The sequence below is a fragment of the Perissodus microlepis genome, chromosome 7, assembly GCF_051167445.1.
Source record: "Perissodus microlepis isolate ML-2025 ecotype Zambia chromosome 7, ASM5116744v1, whole genome shotgun sequence".
Taxonomy (NCBI): Eukaryota; Metazoa; Chordata; class Actinopteri; order Cichliformes; family Cichlidae; genus Perissodus; species Perissodus microlepis.
In genome coordinates, this window is record NC_140467.1 from 42,275,603 (window position 1) to 42,292,731 (window position 17,129).

The following is a 17,129-nucleotide window of genomic DNA, read 5'->3' on the forward strand; positions in this document are numbered from 1 at the left end:
TGATGGGAAGGTTCACAGCTGTAATAGTTGCCCTTCTGTTTTCATGCATCTCCAGCACATCAGGTAAGTGCACCGTATGATATATATATATATATATATATATATATATATATATATATATATATATATATATATAACAACATCATCAAGAAATGTGCGATCTCTGGTTTTCAATCGTGATGTAGTGAGTAGTAAATTTGCAACAACAGTTCTCTCAAAAAAGCCTATATATTTTAAATGATACTACTTTACTATAACAAAATAATGTAAAACTGATTAAAATATTTCGTGAATCCATCATAATGTTCAATAATGAGCCAAATCAGCTGAATCAACACTTTAATCCACTGGTTAGAGTGGAATATTTTGCCTTTTCTTTCACACAAGACTCCACACCTGAGCTTCTGTCACTTATTTTGAACAGGACAAACATGTGAAAAGAACTGTGGGAAAAACTTGGACTCCTGTTCATGCCACACTACATGCACATCTCTGGCGAACTGTTGCGCAGACTATAAAGAGTACTGCGTGGATATATCTCCATATTCTGGGTCTGTTTTCGGTGGCACAGATTTTATTATACTTGATGCAAGTTTCGAAACGGCTTCAGAGATTGACTGCAGGTAAGACATCTGTAGTTCTGTAGAGCTTATAAGTGGACACTGAGCTAACATTTTATTCATGTAAAATAACCGAATCCAATGGACTTTCATGGACAACTGTGTTATTTATGTTAACATTAAAGAGTTTAAATACAGATCACAACCCTGCTAATCATTCTTTTATTATGGCAGGTTCAATGGCAACATTAATACGGTGGGATATGTGGATGACGGAGGGACAGGCCATTGTATCTCCCCGCTGTTATATGAAACAGGATGGATTCCTTTTGAGATTTCATCAGACAATGGCACTACATTCACTAGAGCCGGAACTTGGCTTTCAGGTGTAATACCTGCTAGACACTCTTATGGGTGTTATTAGAACCCATCATTTTCCATTTGATATGGAGATCACATTAACCATGATTTTTTTGTGCTGTTGCAGTTCATACTGGTAAGCTAGATTCTAAGTTCAAGGCGATTCTGGACAACTCAACAAAATGGCAGTACTATGGCACACCTAATGTTGGAGGCACTCTTGAGATGACGTGGAATACCTCTTTAGTAAGAGCAGAAAAGGTCAATATAGAGCTTTGGGGATACAGGGAGACAGGTTGGTGAAATTCTCTACATACACTTTATAGCTCATATGAGTTTGTTGACTGGAGAAATACATGATTTTAACCACAGTGTTTCTCTGTAGGAGAGCCCTATACAGAGGACTGGCTGGGTGAATGGCAGTATTTATACTCTCTTGCAAAGGATCATCCTAACAATGGCTCCTTCAGCTTTTTGCCCAAACCAGCCGAGAACAGCTTTTTGTTTTGGGAGCTCGGCTCTGTGCGCGTCAGCTCCAGCAGCCATCCTGACGGCATGTGGTACGTGCAAACACTCTCTGTGCTTATATAGGCGACTGTTTTAGTGATTAAGGATTTTCATCGTCCAAAGATCAATATTTATTAGCATTTAGTGTTCCACTGTGTGGCGTATGGGGATAGGTTCCTTTCACCCTCCGTTTCTAAATGTAAAAAAGCCTCTAGTCTTTGGTGTGTGCTTTCTGATATTTCTAAAGTAATGAATACACATATTTTGTTTGATTATACACAAAAGAAATTATATACATGGATATAAATTTCACCTCTGCTAAAAGAATGCCCTAAATCCTACAAGTTGAAGCCTGAAAAACATTTAAGTCTAAAAATTTAATTTCTACATGTAATATCTCTTTTACAATTGAGGTATACAAAAAGTTCTGTTGGTTATGCTCAGGAATGTCCAGGCAGCGTGGACCGAGGATCACGCTCTGGCGTGGCATCTGGAGGAGAATTTCAGGAAGGACTCAGCAGGCTGGGCCCTGGATAAATGTCTGGCATGGGACGAGCTGGAAAATCAGCTGCCCAACTTCCTCAGTGAGATCATAGACTGCCCCTGCACGCTGGCTCAAGCGAGAGCAGACACAGGCAGGTTTCATGTAAGTGAGAGGAGCAGAAAATAAAAACTTGGTTGCACACATTTGTAACAGCAATGCCAAAACCGTACTTTTTAAGTCCAACTGCTAAGGAAGAAGGGAACATCTACAGACAGTAAAAAGGAAGCACAATGGAGAACGCATGAGAACCTAACAGACAAAACAAAGAACACAGTCAAACTGAGGCTATAAATACACACAAGGTAACGAGCTAAGTGGAAACGGGAGGGAAACTAAACACAGCAAAACACAGTTAAGGTAAATAACAGACAGGAAGTAAAACCAGAGACAATGCATGGGAAACAAAGTAAAACATGGGAATAAATAGAAACACTGAACACAAATGAACTGAACACTGGACAAAGAGATGAAGAGAGACACTGGAAAAAAAAAACCTCATGCATAGAAGCTGGAACTAAAAAAAGCCTAAAAAATATATTTGGGATTTAGGGGACTGAGAGATCATCAGCAGTTTAGATTTTTAATGCAGAAACTAAACGTGTATAATTACTTCACATGTCTATGATGATTATCAGTAGCTGTTATCGTTTGTAAATGGTCATTGCTTATCAGTTTAAATTCATGAAGGTCTCTCTTAATCATGGGATTTATGAGAACATGAAAGCTGAACATTTCAGATGTTATTGCCTCACAAATAAGGATGTTATAATATAATCAAAAATTTGTATGGTTTTATTGTTCATGGAATAATTAAGCTTCTGGACTGGGTTACAACACCTCTACCCATCATCCACAGCACTTGCTATTTTCAAACAGGAAGCTGATCTCCTTACTTCAGGTTGCACAATAGAAAGTTATTCACAAACTGCAACATAACATCTCCATTTTTTCAACAATAAGCCGGACATGGGATATGTTTTCAAAGTTACAGTGAACACGTGATCACAGTGAATTGCACATTTGGCTGCCAGGTCACAGACATTTTATCTTTCTCCTCAGACTGACTATGGGTGTGATATAGAGAAAGGGAGTGTGTGCACCTACCATCCTGGGAGTGTTCACTGTGTGAGGGCTATACAAGCCAGGTGAGTCTTCTGGTTAGAGTGGTTCAAGTTCAAGTATTTTAAACCCCACATATGCATTCGAATTAAGAAAATACGTAGCATATGTGCAGAATAAAGTTTTTTTTTCATTTTAAAGTATTTGTTTTAAGTTAAAACAAATCATATAACAAAATAGGGCTCATGTTTTCACTTGTTTATTACTATATTTGGGCTGATAGTGAGCAGTAGTACACTTTGTACTTTCATTACCATATATCCACTTACTTTCAGGACACTGCAGTTAAACACCATGCATTACACCAGCGGTCCCCAACCCCCGGGCCTCGGACCGGTACCGGTCCGTGAGTCGTTTGGTACCGGGCCGCGAGAGTTGAGGCTCAGGTGCGAAATGTATGGTTTTCAGGGTTTTTATCGGTTTCCAGCGTTATTTTGTTATCGTTTTTATCGTTAACTCGGTTTTCCTTGGTCTTTTCACGTGTGTTATGAATAAATCTTCTTTTTTTCGGTACCGGTACTAGTTTTATTTTGTTGTATTTATCCGCGACACCTTAAAGGCCGGTCCGTGAAAAATATTGTCGGGCATAAACCGGTCCGTGGCGCAAAAAAGGTTGGGGACCGCTGCATTACACCAGTTAAGTTTTGATGTAGGTACGAACCATAGCCCATAACCCATAACTATAACTAACTAGCTAAGTGACTAACTACAGTCCTACTCAATAAATACACAATATATTACTGAACACATACCACAAAAGCACCCTCATCTGCAGGCTGCAGAAACTACGCTTTTATAGGACGTCTAAGTTTTGTTGTTTTCGTTTTGTTTTGCTTTATATTTTTAGTTTTTGCAGCTTTGTAACTGTAGTTTTTAGCAAGTAATATCAGACTAAAATGTACAAACTAGGGCAATACCAAAGTGTAATGATGTGGAACGAAATGCAATAATGGCTATGAAGGAAATTCACTTCTGTTCTGGTGTTATTATGATAACCTGTGATGAAGGGAGCACATAGATGTGAGGCTGTGATGGTGTCAAATCAAAAAATCTGCTGTGCTTCCTTCCATACAATTCAGCTTGTTGAACTGTCTAACTTGCACTTGGTTTGTTTGAGTTGAGTTTTTGAGTCTTCAACATTGGATCAGTTTGTGTCGCTCCTATGCTCCTGTCTCATTAATTAGATTAGTGCAAAGTTTATTTATTCCACAGTTACGTTTTTAAGATTGCACCTAAAATTACACAAAACGTTTTGTGTTTTGGCCTAAAAAGTGGGCATCATACTGTATGTATTAGAGAAACATAGTCTTGCATTTGGATTTATAAATACATATTTATAAAATTCTCAGAATTTCCTTTTTAGCTTATTATTTATTTACACATGTAAAAAAATGCCAACACTCTAGAAAAAATGTTCTTGTCATAAGCTTGTGCTACCCACTAGAATGACTGTGGAGTCTTGTTTAAATTATTTTTTTTGCCTTTGGCTTTAACAGATTTTACTGACACTGTTTGGGAAATTTATCCACAGTCCCAAGTACGGAGCAGGACAGCAGTGCTGCTACGACAGCACCGGCGCTCAGGTCCTGACAGCAGACTCGATTGGGGGTAGTACTCCAGACCGAGCGCATGACTGGGGTTCACCTCCTTACAAGAAACCTCCTCGAATCCCTGGACAGTCTCACTGGATATACGATGTCCTCAGCTTCTATTACTGCTGCCTCTGGTCTGACAACTGCCATTACTACTTCAAACACCGGCCCTACAGTGACTGCAGGCGTTACAAGTCCCCCGAGTCAGGTGAGTTAGCCCTGGTATTACAGCGTGTTTCACAAGATTAGTTTTTAGTGTCTTTATTTTTGTTGTGTGTTTAATGTCAGCTGTGGTCTTTGGAGACCCTCACTTCATAACATTCGACGGCACTAGCTACTCCTTCAATGGCAAAGGGGAATACACTTTGGTGACATCAGCGGAAAAACAGCTGACAATCCAAGGCAGAACAGAGCCTGTGACGGGTGAGCCAATGAACTTTAACACTACCACTGTGAACAATGCTCCACAAATGCTGTCACTGAAGAAAGAAAACTATTACAGCAGTTTATTTACCTCATTATACCACTATTAGAAACAACCAACGCCACAAAGCTGTCATCTGTTGCTATGAGAGAAGCGTCCTCTGACATCATCGAGGTACGGCTGGTCAGTGGTAACAGTGACCTCGAAGTGCTGCTCAACCAGAAAACGCTCTCATTTACTGAGCAGACCTGGATGGACTTAAATGGTGAGAAACTGATTTATCTTATTCCTCATGATGAAACAAACTGGTTTTATTTGGAACCCTTATTAAAAACTGTATTCACTCCGAACATTTTCTTTGGAAGTGAGTGTACTTGTGGGCTCTCGTACTCTTGTAACATTGTGTTTTCTATTGTGCAGCTGATTTTACTTTCAATATCAGTTTGCTAAAAACCCAGTTTTACGCTTTCTTCTGTAAAGATTTGAATTCACAGGTTTCACAAGGCGCAATCAAAACGTTCATACTTGTGTGGAGAAAAAACATCAGCTTCTGTGTTGAAGGCCTTGAGGCCTTGCGTGTACAGCTATGACACTATTATTAAGAAGGAGCATGAGGCTTAGAGCCTGACCAGGAGCATCTTGTTTGCAGTCTTGCAGTGAAACTGCTCCCCATCAGTGCTGACCTCTTCTGCAACGTCTTGACATATGAAGGACAACAGCCAGCCCAAATGTCCTCCATTGTGAGGCAAGCCATTGTGGAGATCTGCAAATGTGCAGTGGCTCGCAGTGCATTGAAACAGCAACGCCAACACAATATTTGCTCAGTAGCTGTCCTTTAAAACTCATGTGACTCCTGTATTTTACTTTGAAAGGTTGGTGTTTGCATGGAGTGACTTAAATGTAAGAGGCTCAAGGCAACCATCTCGAAAGGGATAACAGCCATATACTTATATCAGGTGCTGTCTTATATGTTATATAAGTAAAGGCTGAGTACTTCTTCCAACACTGCAGACATCTATAAAGCACTGTTTTAATGGCACAAACTGTCTTTTATTCTCTCGTAGGTGCATTTCTGTTTTCTCCTACGTCTACAAATGTGACTGTGATGTTTCCCTCTGGAGCCGGGGTGGAAGTCCGACAGAGAGAGGGAACCATGACAACCACTGTGCTCCTGCCGGAGGATTTTAAAGACGCCACTCTTGGACTTTTGGGAAAGATGAATGGTGATGCCAAAGATGACCTTGTTTTCAGCAACGGGAGTATTGTGCAGAACTCCAGCAATCCAGAGGAGCTGTTCAGCTTTGGGGCCAGCTGTAAGAAATCGCTAAACCTTTACATCACTAATTTGTGGGAAAACTGCTATTGTTACTTATTTTTTCTGAAGTAAGGGTAACAGTTGGCAAATCTAAGATTTGAGGTGGTTGAAAGACAGAACAGCACTGGTACAGGGGTAGAGTGGTTTGCATTGTCGCTTCACAGAATGGAGTCCTGTGCAGGGTTTCCTCTGGGTACTCCAGTTCCTCCCAAAGATATGCATGTTAACGGGTGAATCTGTCCAAGTTGCACCCATGCTCTCAGCCTGTGACAGCGAGACCTTTCCACTGTGATATCACAATAAACATAAACATAAAACCTGAACATATCTTCCAGGTCTGATAAGTGTGATCCGTGTCGAAGTGCTTTAAACTTGCCACAAGGGGGCAATAGCTGTGGTTACAACGATACTTCCTGCCCCTGTAGAAGAATGTGGAGATGCAGCTTACTGTCCTGACCGCTGTAAACACTTTCCTGAGAAGTTTATTGACCCAGTCAGTTTTTGTTAGGCAGGAGTGTATAGTGCAATGCTAGCTTTCATGAAAACAGCAGAAAGCTTGGTTAGCAAAGTGCATCGCACATAGACAGATACTGGCAAAGTAATATAAAAATAAAACTCTAAAATTTCAATCAAGGAAACTGGAACACAGACTTCTTTAACCGTCGGTTAGTGCAGTCAACTAGACACCAACCCTGACGTTTATGTCATTATTTAAAAGAAATTACCCCTGTTGCTTTGATGGCAAAATTAGGAAAAAAGACTAACCTCAAGTGGTCATCCAAGGAACTGCAGTTTTGTGGTAGGTGGTGGTTGGTTTCATTTTTAATCCTCAAAGGATGTCACATGAATTAAATCCATCAGTTTTTTGTGATAATGCTCTCTGTCAGGGGATGTGTCTGCTTTAATACTAAGAGCATGTTTTTCTATGATATTTGTGGTGGGAAATGAAAGTATAGCTCTGTTTTTGTCTTACAGGGGCAATAGCCAACGAGTCTGCCTTGTTCACCTATGATTCAGAATACTTGTTGGAAACATATTACCATGCCCCCAGACATGACACCAGTTTTATTCCAGTGTTTTTGGTTCCCGAGAGTCCAGATGATCCACTCGCCGATCAGGCAGCAACGATATGCTCCGGAGAAGGCTCTCAATTCTGTAGGTATGAGTGAAAACTTTGATTAGCTTTCTATTATTATAATAACAAACTGAATGTAAGTGTAATGTTTTTATGAAGCATATCTGCTTCAGATATGTCAGTAAATGTTAAACGGTTAAATAAATGTGTGCTAATTTTGCACATAAAGTTTAATTCGGCTACTAACACACTGATGATGTCACACGTACAGTGCATCAATTATATTATCCTCCACTGGGTGTGAAAACTACACATTGACTGTCTGCCACACACAGGAATACATGAGAAATACTGAGTAGCATTATGGGAAATAATATGGTATATGGCAAAACTTGTTAAAAGACATAAAATCTCATTTTCTGATCTTTGCTTATGTACTGTAGGTATGACATCCTGGTAGGTCGTAGTCCAGGAATTGGAAATGCTACGAGAATGTCTTTCCAGAGTCATGTTTCTCTTGTAGAGGATCTAAAACCAGGTAAAAAGTTTTAAAAATTATCCAAAAGATATTCCATTGATTATTATGTACCACTTGGTATGACATTGTCATACTTTGCAGTATTATCCTGTGGGTGGCTTTCACCACCTGATAATGGGAAAAAGGAGGGAACCACCTACTTACAAGGAGCTAAGGTGCGGCTTTCCTGCAATGAGGGCTACAATCTCAAAGGATCAGCAGTGCGACTATGCCAGGCCGACGGCCAGTGGTCTGGAGAGGAGACACGCTGCGTGGCTTCCAGTATGGACACATCATGACATCAATAAATGATGAAATCAATAAATAGCAAGATTTTGATCTTCAGAAATCAACAGATGATTGGTGACAAATGTGTCCGTCTTTGAGCAGGAGTGTGAAATGCACAAAAATATCATCAAACGACTTACATACAAGCGTGTCAAATTGGAAAAACAAAGATTTAGCACGAGGATGGATCTGATCAATCATATTACATGGCTAATTTTTAAATTCAGTCTCTCTTTTCCCAGAATCAGAAAAAAAGAAGAATTGCGTCACTGGAAAAATACCTCAGAAGAAGAAGCAGCACTCTCACCTTTTTTTTTTTTTTTTTTTTTTTTTTTACCACAGGCCTCCTTTTCGTTGTTTATTTACTTATTTAGTAGTTACAAACATGCAGTGCAAAGAAATCATCTTCTTACTTCTTCAACTGTAATATATTGCCGGTATTTCTTGTTTGGATTTGTACTATAAACCTTGCGAATAAGCAAAAAAAAGCTCAGCTTCAGCGCTCACACTTGCCCTGTAACTTCCCAAGGAAATATTGAAGGCTTTTAATTGTTACTCATAGGATTAGACATTCAAGATGTGCATTTATCAGCACCCATTCAATCAGATAATATGCAGGCAATGACCTAAATTTGATGAAAAACAGAACTCTTCACAGAAAAGGCAGAATCAAAGAATAGGAAAGATTGTGCATGCATCCCGCTCTCAAAGGAATGAGGACTAAACTGAAAATCTAAATTAACAGCCCAGTTTTTTGCATAGAAAAAGTAAAAGCATCACATCACGATCCTCTTAGAGATACCAGTTTGAATTTTTCTGGTCACAAAAATTAAATATCTGGAAGCGATTTTCCACCATATCAGCCATCAAAGGGGAGGGTGATTCTCCTCATCTGTACAGCAGCAGATAGAATTTTTTTTAGAAGAAAAATAAAAGCCGAGGACGAGCAATAACTCTAGTAACAAAAGAGATTTCACTGAACTCATATAATGCCTGTCAGGAGATTATTTTCTAACCTGCAAACTTTCAAGGGCCAAAGGTTTACCAAAGCCATTAGGATTTATTGTCAGGCTGTAGATCTTTCTATTGATAATGACGCATTTGGCCTGCTGATGTTCTTACATGAAAGGTCAGGGTACAGTCAGGATTTCTCATCTGTGACCTGCAAATGTCTGTAATAGCAATTTACAGAATAGTTGCTGAGATGCTTTTGTCTGAACAAAAAAGTAAAAACAACAACAATACAAAAAAGCAAAGTAGAAAAGTGAAGGAAATTTTGGCCAGTCTAGTGTTCAAGATCATCCTTTCATGTACGGTTGCATCATTTTCAGGGCAGTTGCTATTTTTAGATCTTTCCAAGAAGTCTCGTTGCACTTGATGTGTGCTGGAGAGGACAAAAAACAAACACGCAAATATACAAAATCTGTACTGTGGACATGATACCCTCGTATAAGACTTGCACCCTTTTTTTAAAAACCATATAAAGATCATGTTTTCTACTTTGTTTTTCAGCTAAATCAAACTCTGAATCATGTGATTCCTGTTTGATTCTTACACACTTAACAAGCAAGTCCCATTTTTTTCCCATTAGTCCTGGATAACTTGACTCAGTGGGAAAAGAGTCTCATTTAAATCTGTGCCTTCAGGTAATACCGCAGGGATTGTGGCTGGTTCAGTCATCGGAGCGCTGACACTAATTGTGATCATAACAGTAATCGTGCTCCACTCCAGAAAACATAAAAGGTACAGTAAGATATTACTTAATCTTATTAGTGGATGAATAAAGTGATAATATGCACTCATTTTATCAGGATTATGTTATAGTACCTGTTGCTGAGTGAAAGTTGAGTTAACTTTTATTTTGTATCCCTTTCAATTTCAGAAAAGATGAACACTCAGCAGAAACGGAGAGTCATTAGAGCTCAGGGGAGAATCCACAATGACACACCTATAAATGTAGATTAAACATTAATCTAGCTAAACAGGCAATGGGTAAAACATTAATCTAGAAATGGAAGAGGCTATGTCTATTTATTAACAATGTCCAAGGCCAAGTCGACTGCATGTGAACTGTTAATACTATAACTGCTAGCTTCTATATTCTTCCAGCCTCCTGTCTACACTAACAAGTTGACTGCTGTTGTCGTGATTCTGACTCCCGTGCTGGCTAAGTTAAATTATGGTAAACAAAAGAAAACGTTTGATGTGTTAAACAAGTGTCTGCCCCCATATTTAAGGCTTGATTAGCAGCACGTAGTTGTGTAACACTATTTTTAAGCACTCCTAATAAGATAACTTCTCTTCATAGTCGCTGAGTTGCTTTTGTTGCCTTTTGTTGGGTTTGTTTAAACAGAACTGCGCACAGTATTTGAAGCAGGGCTGGATGGAGTTATGTGTGTCCCCCTTATAGATGTCAGGTCTCTCCTACTGCCATTGCAAACTTTGGACAGTTTAAAGTTTGTCGGTCCTCGGGCGACCAACTCATTGGACCCAGGGCTCCAACAGTTGCTTAGTCTGTTGATTAGCTGCTCCTCTGGGAACAGGTTCCTCTGTACAGTTAATATCTACATACAGTGCAACACATTTAACCTCCGTTTGTGTTGAAAAGTCAAACTGTGTTGCTTTTCTTTTGGGTTTTGTATTGTTTTAATGAAGTCATTCAGTAAAATACAGCACCCAGTTTATTAGATAAACTGATGAACTCCAGCAAACTGCTCCTTGCCACTGCCTAAACACTCCTCTTATGACAATGTCAAAAACTAATATAAATATTTAAACTATTGTGTATTTAGAGAAGAAAACGCTGCACTTTCTTGGTTGTGTATTTCTTAAATGTTAATAAATGCTCTTATACAGTTGGCTATTGTGTTTTTTTGTTTGTTTGTTTGTTTTTAAACTGTATTAAAATATAATATGAGAAGGTGAATCTTATTCTTGAATCAAACTAACCACAGTTTTTTGGCACACACATATGACTCAGACCCAACATCACATTGTTACTGTGAGTTTCTGAGCCTTTTGCAGTGCTGTACATTTACACTGGTATGGTGAAAACAATATTATAACATGTTAAGAGCAACTAAATCCAAGACGTGGTATCTTACAGCTCAGGTGTATGCCTAAGAATGATTATATTTAGTCCTGATTGTTTTAGTCATACCTATATATGAGTACTAATAATAACTTTCTGTATTTATTCTCAGATGATCCATAAATGTAATGTCATCTTTCCAGTCCTTAAAACGCACTTTAACTGCCCTTTGGGGATAATTTGACTTCTTGCTCTTAAAAGATTTCAGATATTTCCTCATTAATAAATTCATTAGTAAAGTTCCACCTCAGATGCCTGGTTGATTTATGAATCTCAAGCTCGGTTCATTATTTGTTCAGCATATCACCCTTGTTGCCCAGATTCATCTGTGCATGTGAAATTCCTCACAACCACTCCACGGCGTCAGTCTCTCAGTCTGTCGCTTTGTCCTGGCTGTAAACACGTCTTTAGTTTGTGGTAAACAACAGTTTGTCCCACACGTTTATCGCGTTATTGTTTTCGATTTGATCTCATCTTTTCAAGTCAATCTTGGGTTCAGAAAGTGAACGTAACACTGTTGTTTACTGTGTTACTCTGAATGTACGTGCTGTTCCCTCACGCAACCCAAGGCTGTATTTTCTTTGGACAAAGAGCACCAGTATGTGACAAGACTGCAGAGGCCTCTGCTGAATAACCTTGCTTCCAGAGTCATTCACCAACAACTTGCCACAGACACTCCAGAGATATAAATACAAATGATTAGCATTATCCCCTCCATGTCCCGGGCAACAGAGGAGTAACTCCCAGCTCATCTCATAAATCATTCTCATCCTTTAGATCACTCTTACTGCCACGCAAGTGTTAAAATGACCCACCCGGGTATTTAAAGTGTGAGACTGGACCATGCAGATGCCAAAGAACGCCTTTCCTTGGACCTCCTGCACACTTTCTGTTGGGCAATAAAAATACAGCTGCTCTGTTGTTTGGGTCTTGGTGATCAGACAAGACTTGTTTGTCACAGTGGAGTGATACTCTTTGCAGACCTGTTCCTTCATATTGATCTGATTTTCTAGGATATGGGTGAAGAAAATAAAATATTATCCCGTCCAATTTTCCGCCGAGATGTGGAATGGGATCCTTTTCCAAACTGGACACAGCCGAGCCGTATCTTTGCTCAGGATTTTGGTCTTCCACCCTTCCTGGAGCCCGGTGATCTGGACTGGCTAGACTGGGCGAAGAAGAGACTGGCATCTTTCTCATGGCCAGGGTACACACAAAGTCCCCTTCTCCCCCCATTTATTGGTATGCGACCCACAGACCAGAAGGGATTGAGACAACTGACAAGTGGAGTATCAGAGATCCAAACAGGGCCAAACAGCTGGAAGATTAATCTGGATGTTAATCACTTCTCGCCTGAAGAGATCACAATCACAACCAAAGAGGGCTATTTACAAATATCAGGTAGTGTCAGTTTTTTTGATCATAAGATAGATTTATGATGAAATACGTGATGAAAAGTGTAAAAAGCACTTTTGTTTGCTTGTTTTTCATTTCAAGGAACCCACGAAGAAAGACAGGATGAGCATGGACTGGTTTCAAGGTGCTTCACTCGTAAATACAAGTAGGTTGTCAGAGAACACTATGAGTCATTTCTACTTATCTTTTCTTGTAAATTGGGAAATAGCTGTAGTGATTTACTAATCAATCAATCAAGCCTTTATTTGTCACATGCAATGTTACACATACATGTTACCTGCAGTGAAAATTTGACCCCTTCCGACCATAAATGCATTACATCACATTGGGAAGACAGATCGGAAACAGGTAGGATGGTAAGAAAAACAATGAAATAACAATACATGAGGGGAGACAAGGAGAAAAAGAACTCCTCTCAGACTGAGCTCCTACAGGAGAGCAGTTTGAGAACAGAAAAAAAACCACACCTCAGCACAGAGAAGCACATGAAACTTCATATCTTCACACCATAAAAACACGTGCGTATCGGGTATGGAGTTTGCTGATGTGGACAACAGCCCCATTAAAACATACATGCAAACATTAAGTATATAAGAGTTTTCCGTTCAGAGTTTTTATCATTCGAATGAGCTTGAAAGTCAATATTTAGTATGACTACCTTTATCTGTCTACACAGTTTGAACTCTTAGTCAAGCTTTCTGAGAATTTCTTTAAGCAGTTTTAAGGAACAGTTCTCCAGGCTTCTTGAAGGACATTCAAAGCTCTTCTTTGGATGTTGGCTGCCTTTTGTTCTCTTCTCTGTTAACATGAGTCCACACTGCTTCAAAAACATTTAGGTCCGGGCTCTGGTGAACACGCAAATCAACAGAAGGATCAGTTGCACCCGCTAGGTCCTACGTTTTGTCTTTGCTGGATTTCCCCCCTGTTTCTTAAGGACATCTTTTTCAGATACCGGTCATCTGCTTTAGACGGTGTTTTATGCTTGCCACTTCTTCTTTTGTCCTCCAGTTTTTCAATTTCCTCAACTTTTTTAAGGACACACTGCACACTAGGCTGAGATATGCCAGCTTAAAAAAGGAGAAACTTTGAAAGACCTTCAGAAACTATTGGATGGCTATTGCTCAAGATCACTTTCAGAAATTATAAGAAAATCTGATTCCTTGGAAGGAAAATATAAAGAAATGAGGGGTGGCACAATACTTTTAAACAGTATGTATAGCTTACAGAAGGTGAGAATATCAACACATACACAGATGATTCTGCAGCAATAATAGAGTTCATTGATATATATATAGGTTGTAATCTATTTAATTAGTCTCTCAAAATGTGTTAAACATATATATGTTACAAATACACTGTTCTGTTAGTTGCTTACCAACTTTCTTTTCATTTCATTAAGGTTGCCACAGGGGGTTGACTTGCAGCAGATCAGTTCATCCCTGTCTGCAGATGGAGTCCTGTCTGTAGAGGCCCCCGTGCCAGGGACATCAAGCAGCATCCCAGGCAATGAGATTGTCATACCAGTTCAGATCAGACAGAAGCAGGATGAACAAAAGTGAAACCAGTGAGCAGAACTTGATGTAGCTCAGGTTATGCGTAGCAACCTTTGCAGCACTGACCTAAAGAGAAAACGTAATTGTTCTAGCATTGCAAATTTACTAACCAGGCTGGTTTATTTCCACTAGAGAACATTTCATACTGTTCAACATAATAATGTGACACTTCATATGTTTTCAGATCAAGATTAGATTTATGAGTTTGACCTGAAATTTGATATGATGGTTTCTTGACGAAGCAGCATTATAAAGCTGTCCTGATATCACATAATCCCTAACAAATGAAAATAACAAACAAACATCATCCTCTGTTCATAAATGCATTCTTACTTTGGCAGATTGCAGGATTAAGAGAAATCAGTTTAATCTGTAGTAGCTGTGCTTCTTAAGGTATGCAGAAAATTCTTGTCAAACAGTCCACAAGAGGGCATTGAAGTTCTACTTAGAGTCACATTAGGGAATTTATTTCCTCCTCATGAGACTTTTTTCATCATGTAGAGATTTATAAACAGCTCTTCTCTAAGACCACCTATTCAGCTTGGGTACGCCTTCCAGGTTAGAAGCTTGTTGCACAGTATTCGTTTTTGAAAAGATTTATAATACATAAAATAACGAGCAAAAGCTACAAATAAAAAAATAAAATAAAGCTCTTCATCAACACTAAATGGAAAAAGTGATGTGTAATGTTACTTTTCTTCTCCAGTCCATTTAAGATAGGGCCATGCCAACTTAGGGTGAGTCAGGCTCCCCCAAACGTAGCCAAGATTTGTCTGCTATCTGGGACTCTTACGGCAATGTGATGGCTCAGTGTGTGCAATTTGTGAGGCAATCTGTAGGGACATCCCCTAGCTCATACTGTGGGAGGACAGACTTACTTCTCTCTAATGGTCTACAGACCAAAAGGTTCATAGGAGACACGAGCAGTGTTGCTCATAGACTCCATTTAAAATTCTCCATCAGTTCACAGCCTTCAGAACTCGGCAATAATAGATCCCGACAACACGTGTGGTCATTGTCATATTCTTGGTGATGTTGAGCTTGCTACAATAAATATTTCTGCACACATTTGGGTGTGACTTTTTTTTTCCTGAGTAAGAGTTGCACAACACAGTGGCAGTTTCATCTTGGCTTGAAAGTGTCTAAAAAAGTCTGTCCCCATGCTGAAGTCAAGGGTGACATCTACTGTTGAAACAGAATACTACATGACAAATGTTTGGGGTGAAAAAACAGAAGGCACAGTGAAAGTATGAGATTTTGACATTTTTGTGAGCGTCATTTGATCAGTAGAAAGCGGCAAATCAAGTGTCACAAAGAAACAGATGAATGGCAGTCAGCATGCTTTTTCTGAAATAGAAAATACTGTTAATTACATGTACTTAAGATACAAATTGTGAAAAGAACTGTACATTTGCAAAGTCCTTTACTAGCATTTACTACCAATGTGAAAAGCCAGTTCAAAACTAGAGAAAGTCAACATTTAAAAAATAAAATTAAAATCGGGTGCCACTCATATTTGTTTTTTACCATTTTTTTAAATACTTGAGTTTGGTTTCTGGCATGATTGTCTGTTAACTCCATCATGAGCATATTTGGAGGGAAGGGTAGATCCTGGGATTTACCCAGTGTTAATGCTAACATGTAGCTAATTTGGTAACAAAGTGCATGCATAATTCAAATATTAAATATGATGCTAACTTTAGCTAGGAAAAAACAAGCTAAAAACAAAATGTACTAACAATTGAAACAAATCAGCCAAATATTTGGGGTCTTTTACCAATAAACTCTAAAAGTTGTTTCAGCTGCTCCCTTGTCATAGGCATGCTTGATTTGGCAGTTTTACACCAGATGTCCTTCCTGATGCAACCCGTTTGGAGTTTCCAAAGTGGAAGTACACTATTGACCTTTTGCTTTCTAAGCAAATTTATCAACCACTAAACCACTGGAAGCATCTGCAAATGAACAGGAAAAAATGTCTCTCATCTTTCACTTCTTTCACACATGGCAGCCACACCCCTAACAGTGCATAATGCTAGCTAGCTTGATTAGCAAAGTGCATTCATAAACTATATGGTTACAATGCACAGACACATTAGTGTTTAACAGGCTAATAAAAAGTAAAAACTTCCTGGATGGTCTGTAGCATGTATCAAGCCCTAGTATTAGTATAAAGGTCATAACACCTGCCAGTGTTAGGGCATGTGTCAGTCATTTGTTTTAACCATTTCTTTATTGTTTTTTCAGACCTAGAAGATAAAGGTACGCAAAACCAACTGAACAATGGTCGGAGGCTCACATATAAACTAGGATACATTATTACTTGAATTAAAAGTGTTCATAGTACAACTGTTATTGTTAATATGCAGGACCAAAAAGGATTCAATATAACTTTGCGATTAGACTGATAATTGGTAAGCAAATTTTCTGAAAGACACCTGCTCTATCTACATCTGCTGTATCTCTAAGTGTATCCCTTTAGCCACCTATTGAATATTGGAGGTGTCTCAGACTTCCAGGATTGTATCAGAATTTTGTTGGTGGCTGACAGCATGATAAGAAAATTACTTCAAAAAGTCTGTCCGTTAGGCTGAACAAACTGCTGAGACAAGGTTCCTAGATTGGTTGAAGATTTCACACACATAGTTAAAGTGATCATGCCCCTATCTCCACACTCTCTATCACCACCCTTAGAGTTGTTATGAGGGGAAAACTACTCACAGAGGCCAAAACTGATTTCTTTACCAGGTGGTAATCATGCCTTTAAATGC

General features: G+C 39.0%; 2 protein-coding genes across 2 annotated transcripts; both read left to right on the forward strand.

Moving 5' to 3' along the window:
- The first annotated feature begins 2 nt into the window (after positions 1 to 2).
- Positions 3 to 11,156, forward strand: LOC146383754 (sushi domain-containing protein 2-like). Its single transcript, XM_084932462.1, has 16 exons — positions 3 to 63; positions 425 to 623; positions 795 to 946; positions 1,048 to 1,215; positions 1,306 to 1,480; positions 1,872 to 2,073; positions 3,031 to 3,116; positions 4,622 to 4,890; positions 4,971 to 5,105; positions 5,216 to 5,371; positions 6,171 to 6,419; positions 7,397 to 7,580; positions 7,940 to 8,034; positions 8,116 to 8,295; positions 9,948 to 10,044; positions 10,184 to 11,156. Exons 1-16 carry the CDS (start codon positions 3 to 5, stop codon positions 10,218 to 10,220), a joined length of 2,445 nt encoding a protein of 814 aa, XP_084788588.1. The 3' UTR covers positions 10,221 to 11,156.
- Positions 11,157 to 12,103: 947 nt separating this feature from the next.
- Positions 12,104 to 15,429, forward strand: LOC146383755 (heat shock protein beta-1-like). Its single transcript, XM_084935185.1, has 3 exons — positions 12,104 to 12,793; positions 12,890 to 12,953; positions 14,208 to 15,429. The coding sequence occupies exons 1-3, from the start codon at positions 12,409 to 12,411 to the stop codon at positions 14,365 to 14,367; spliced, it is 609 nt and encodes a 202-aa protein (XP_084791311.1). The 5' UTR covers positions 12,104 to 12,408; the 3' UTR covers positions 14,368 to 15,429.
- Positions 15,430 to 17,129: the final 1,700 nt, after the last annotated feature.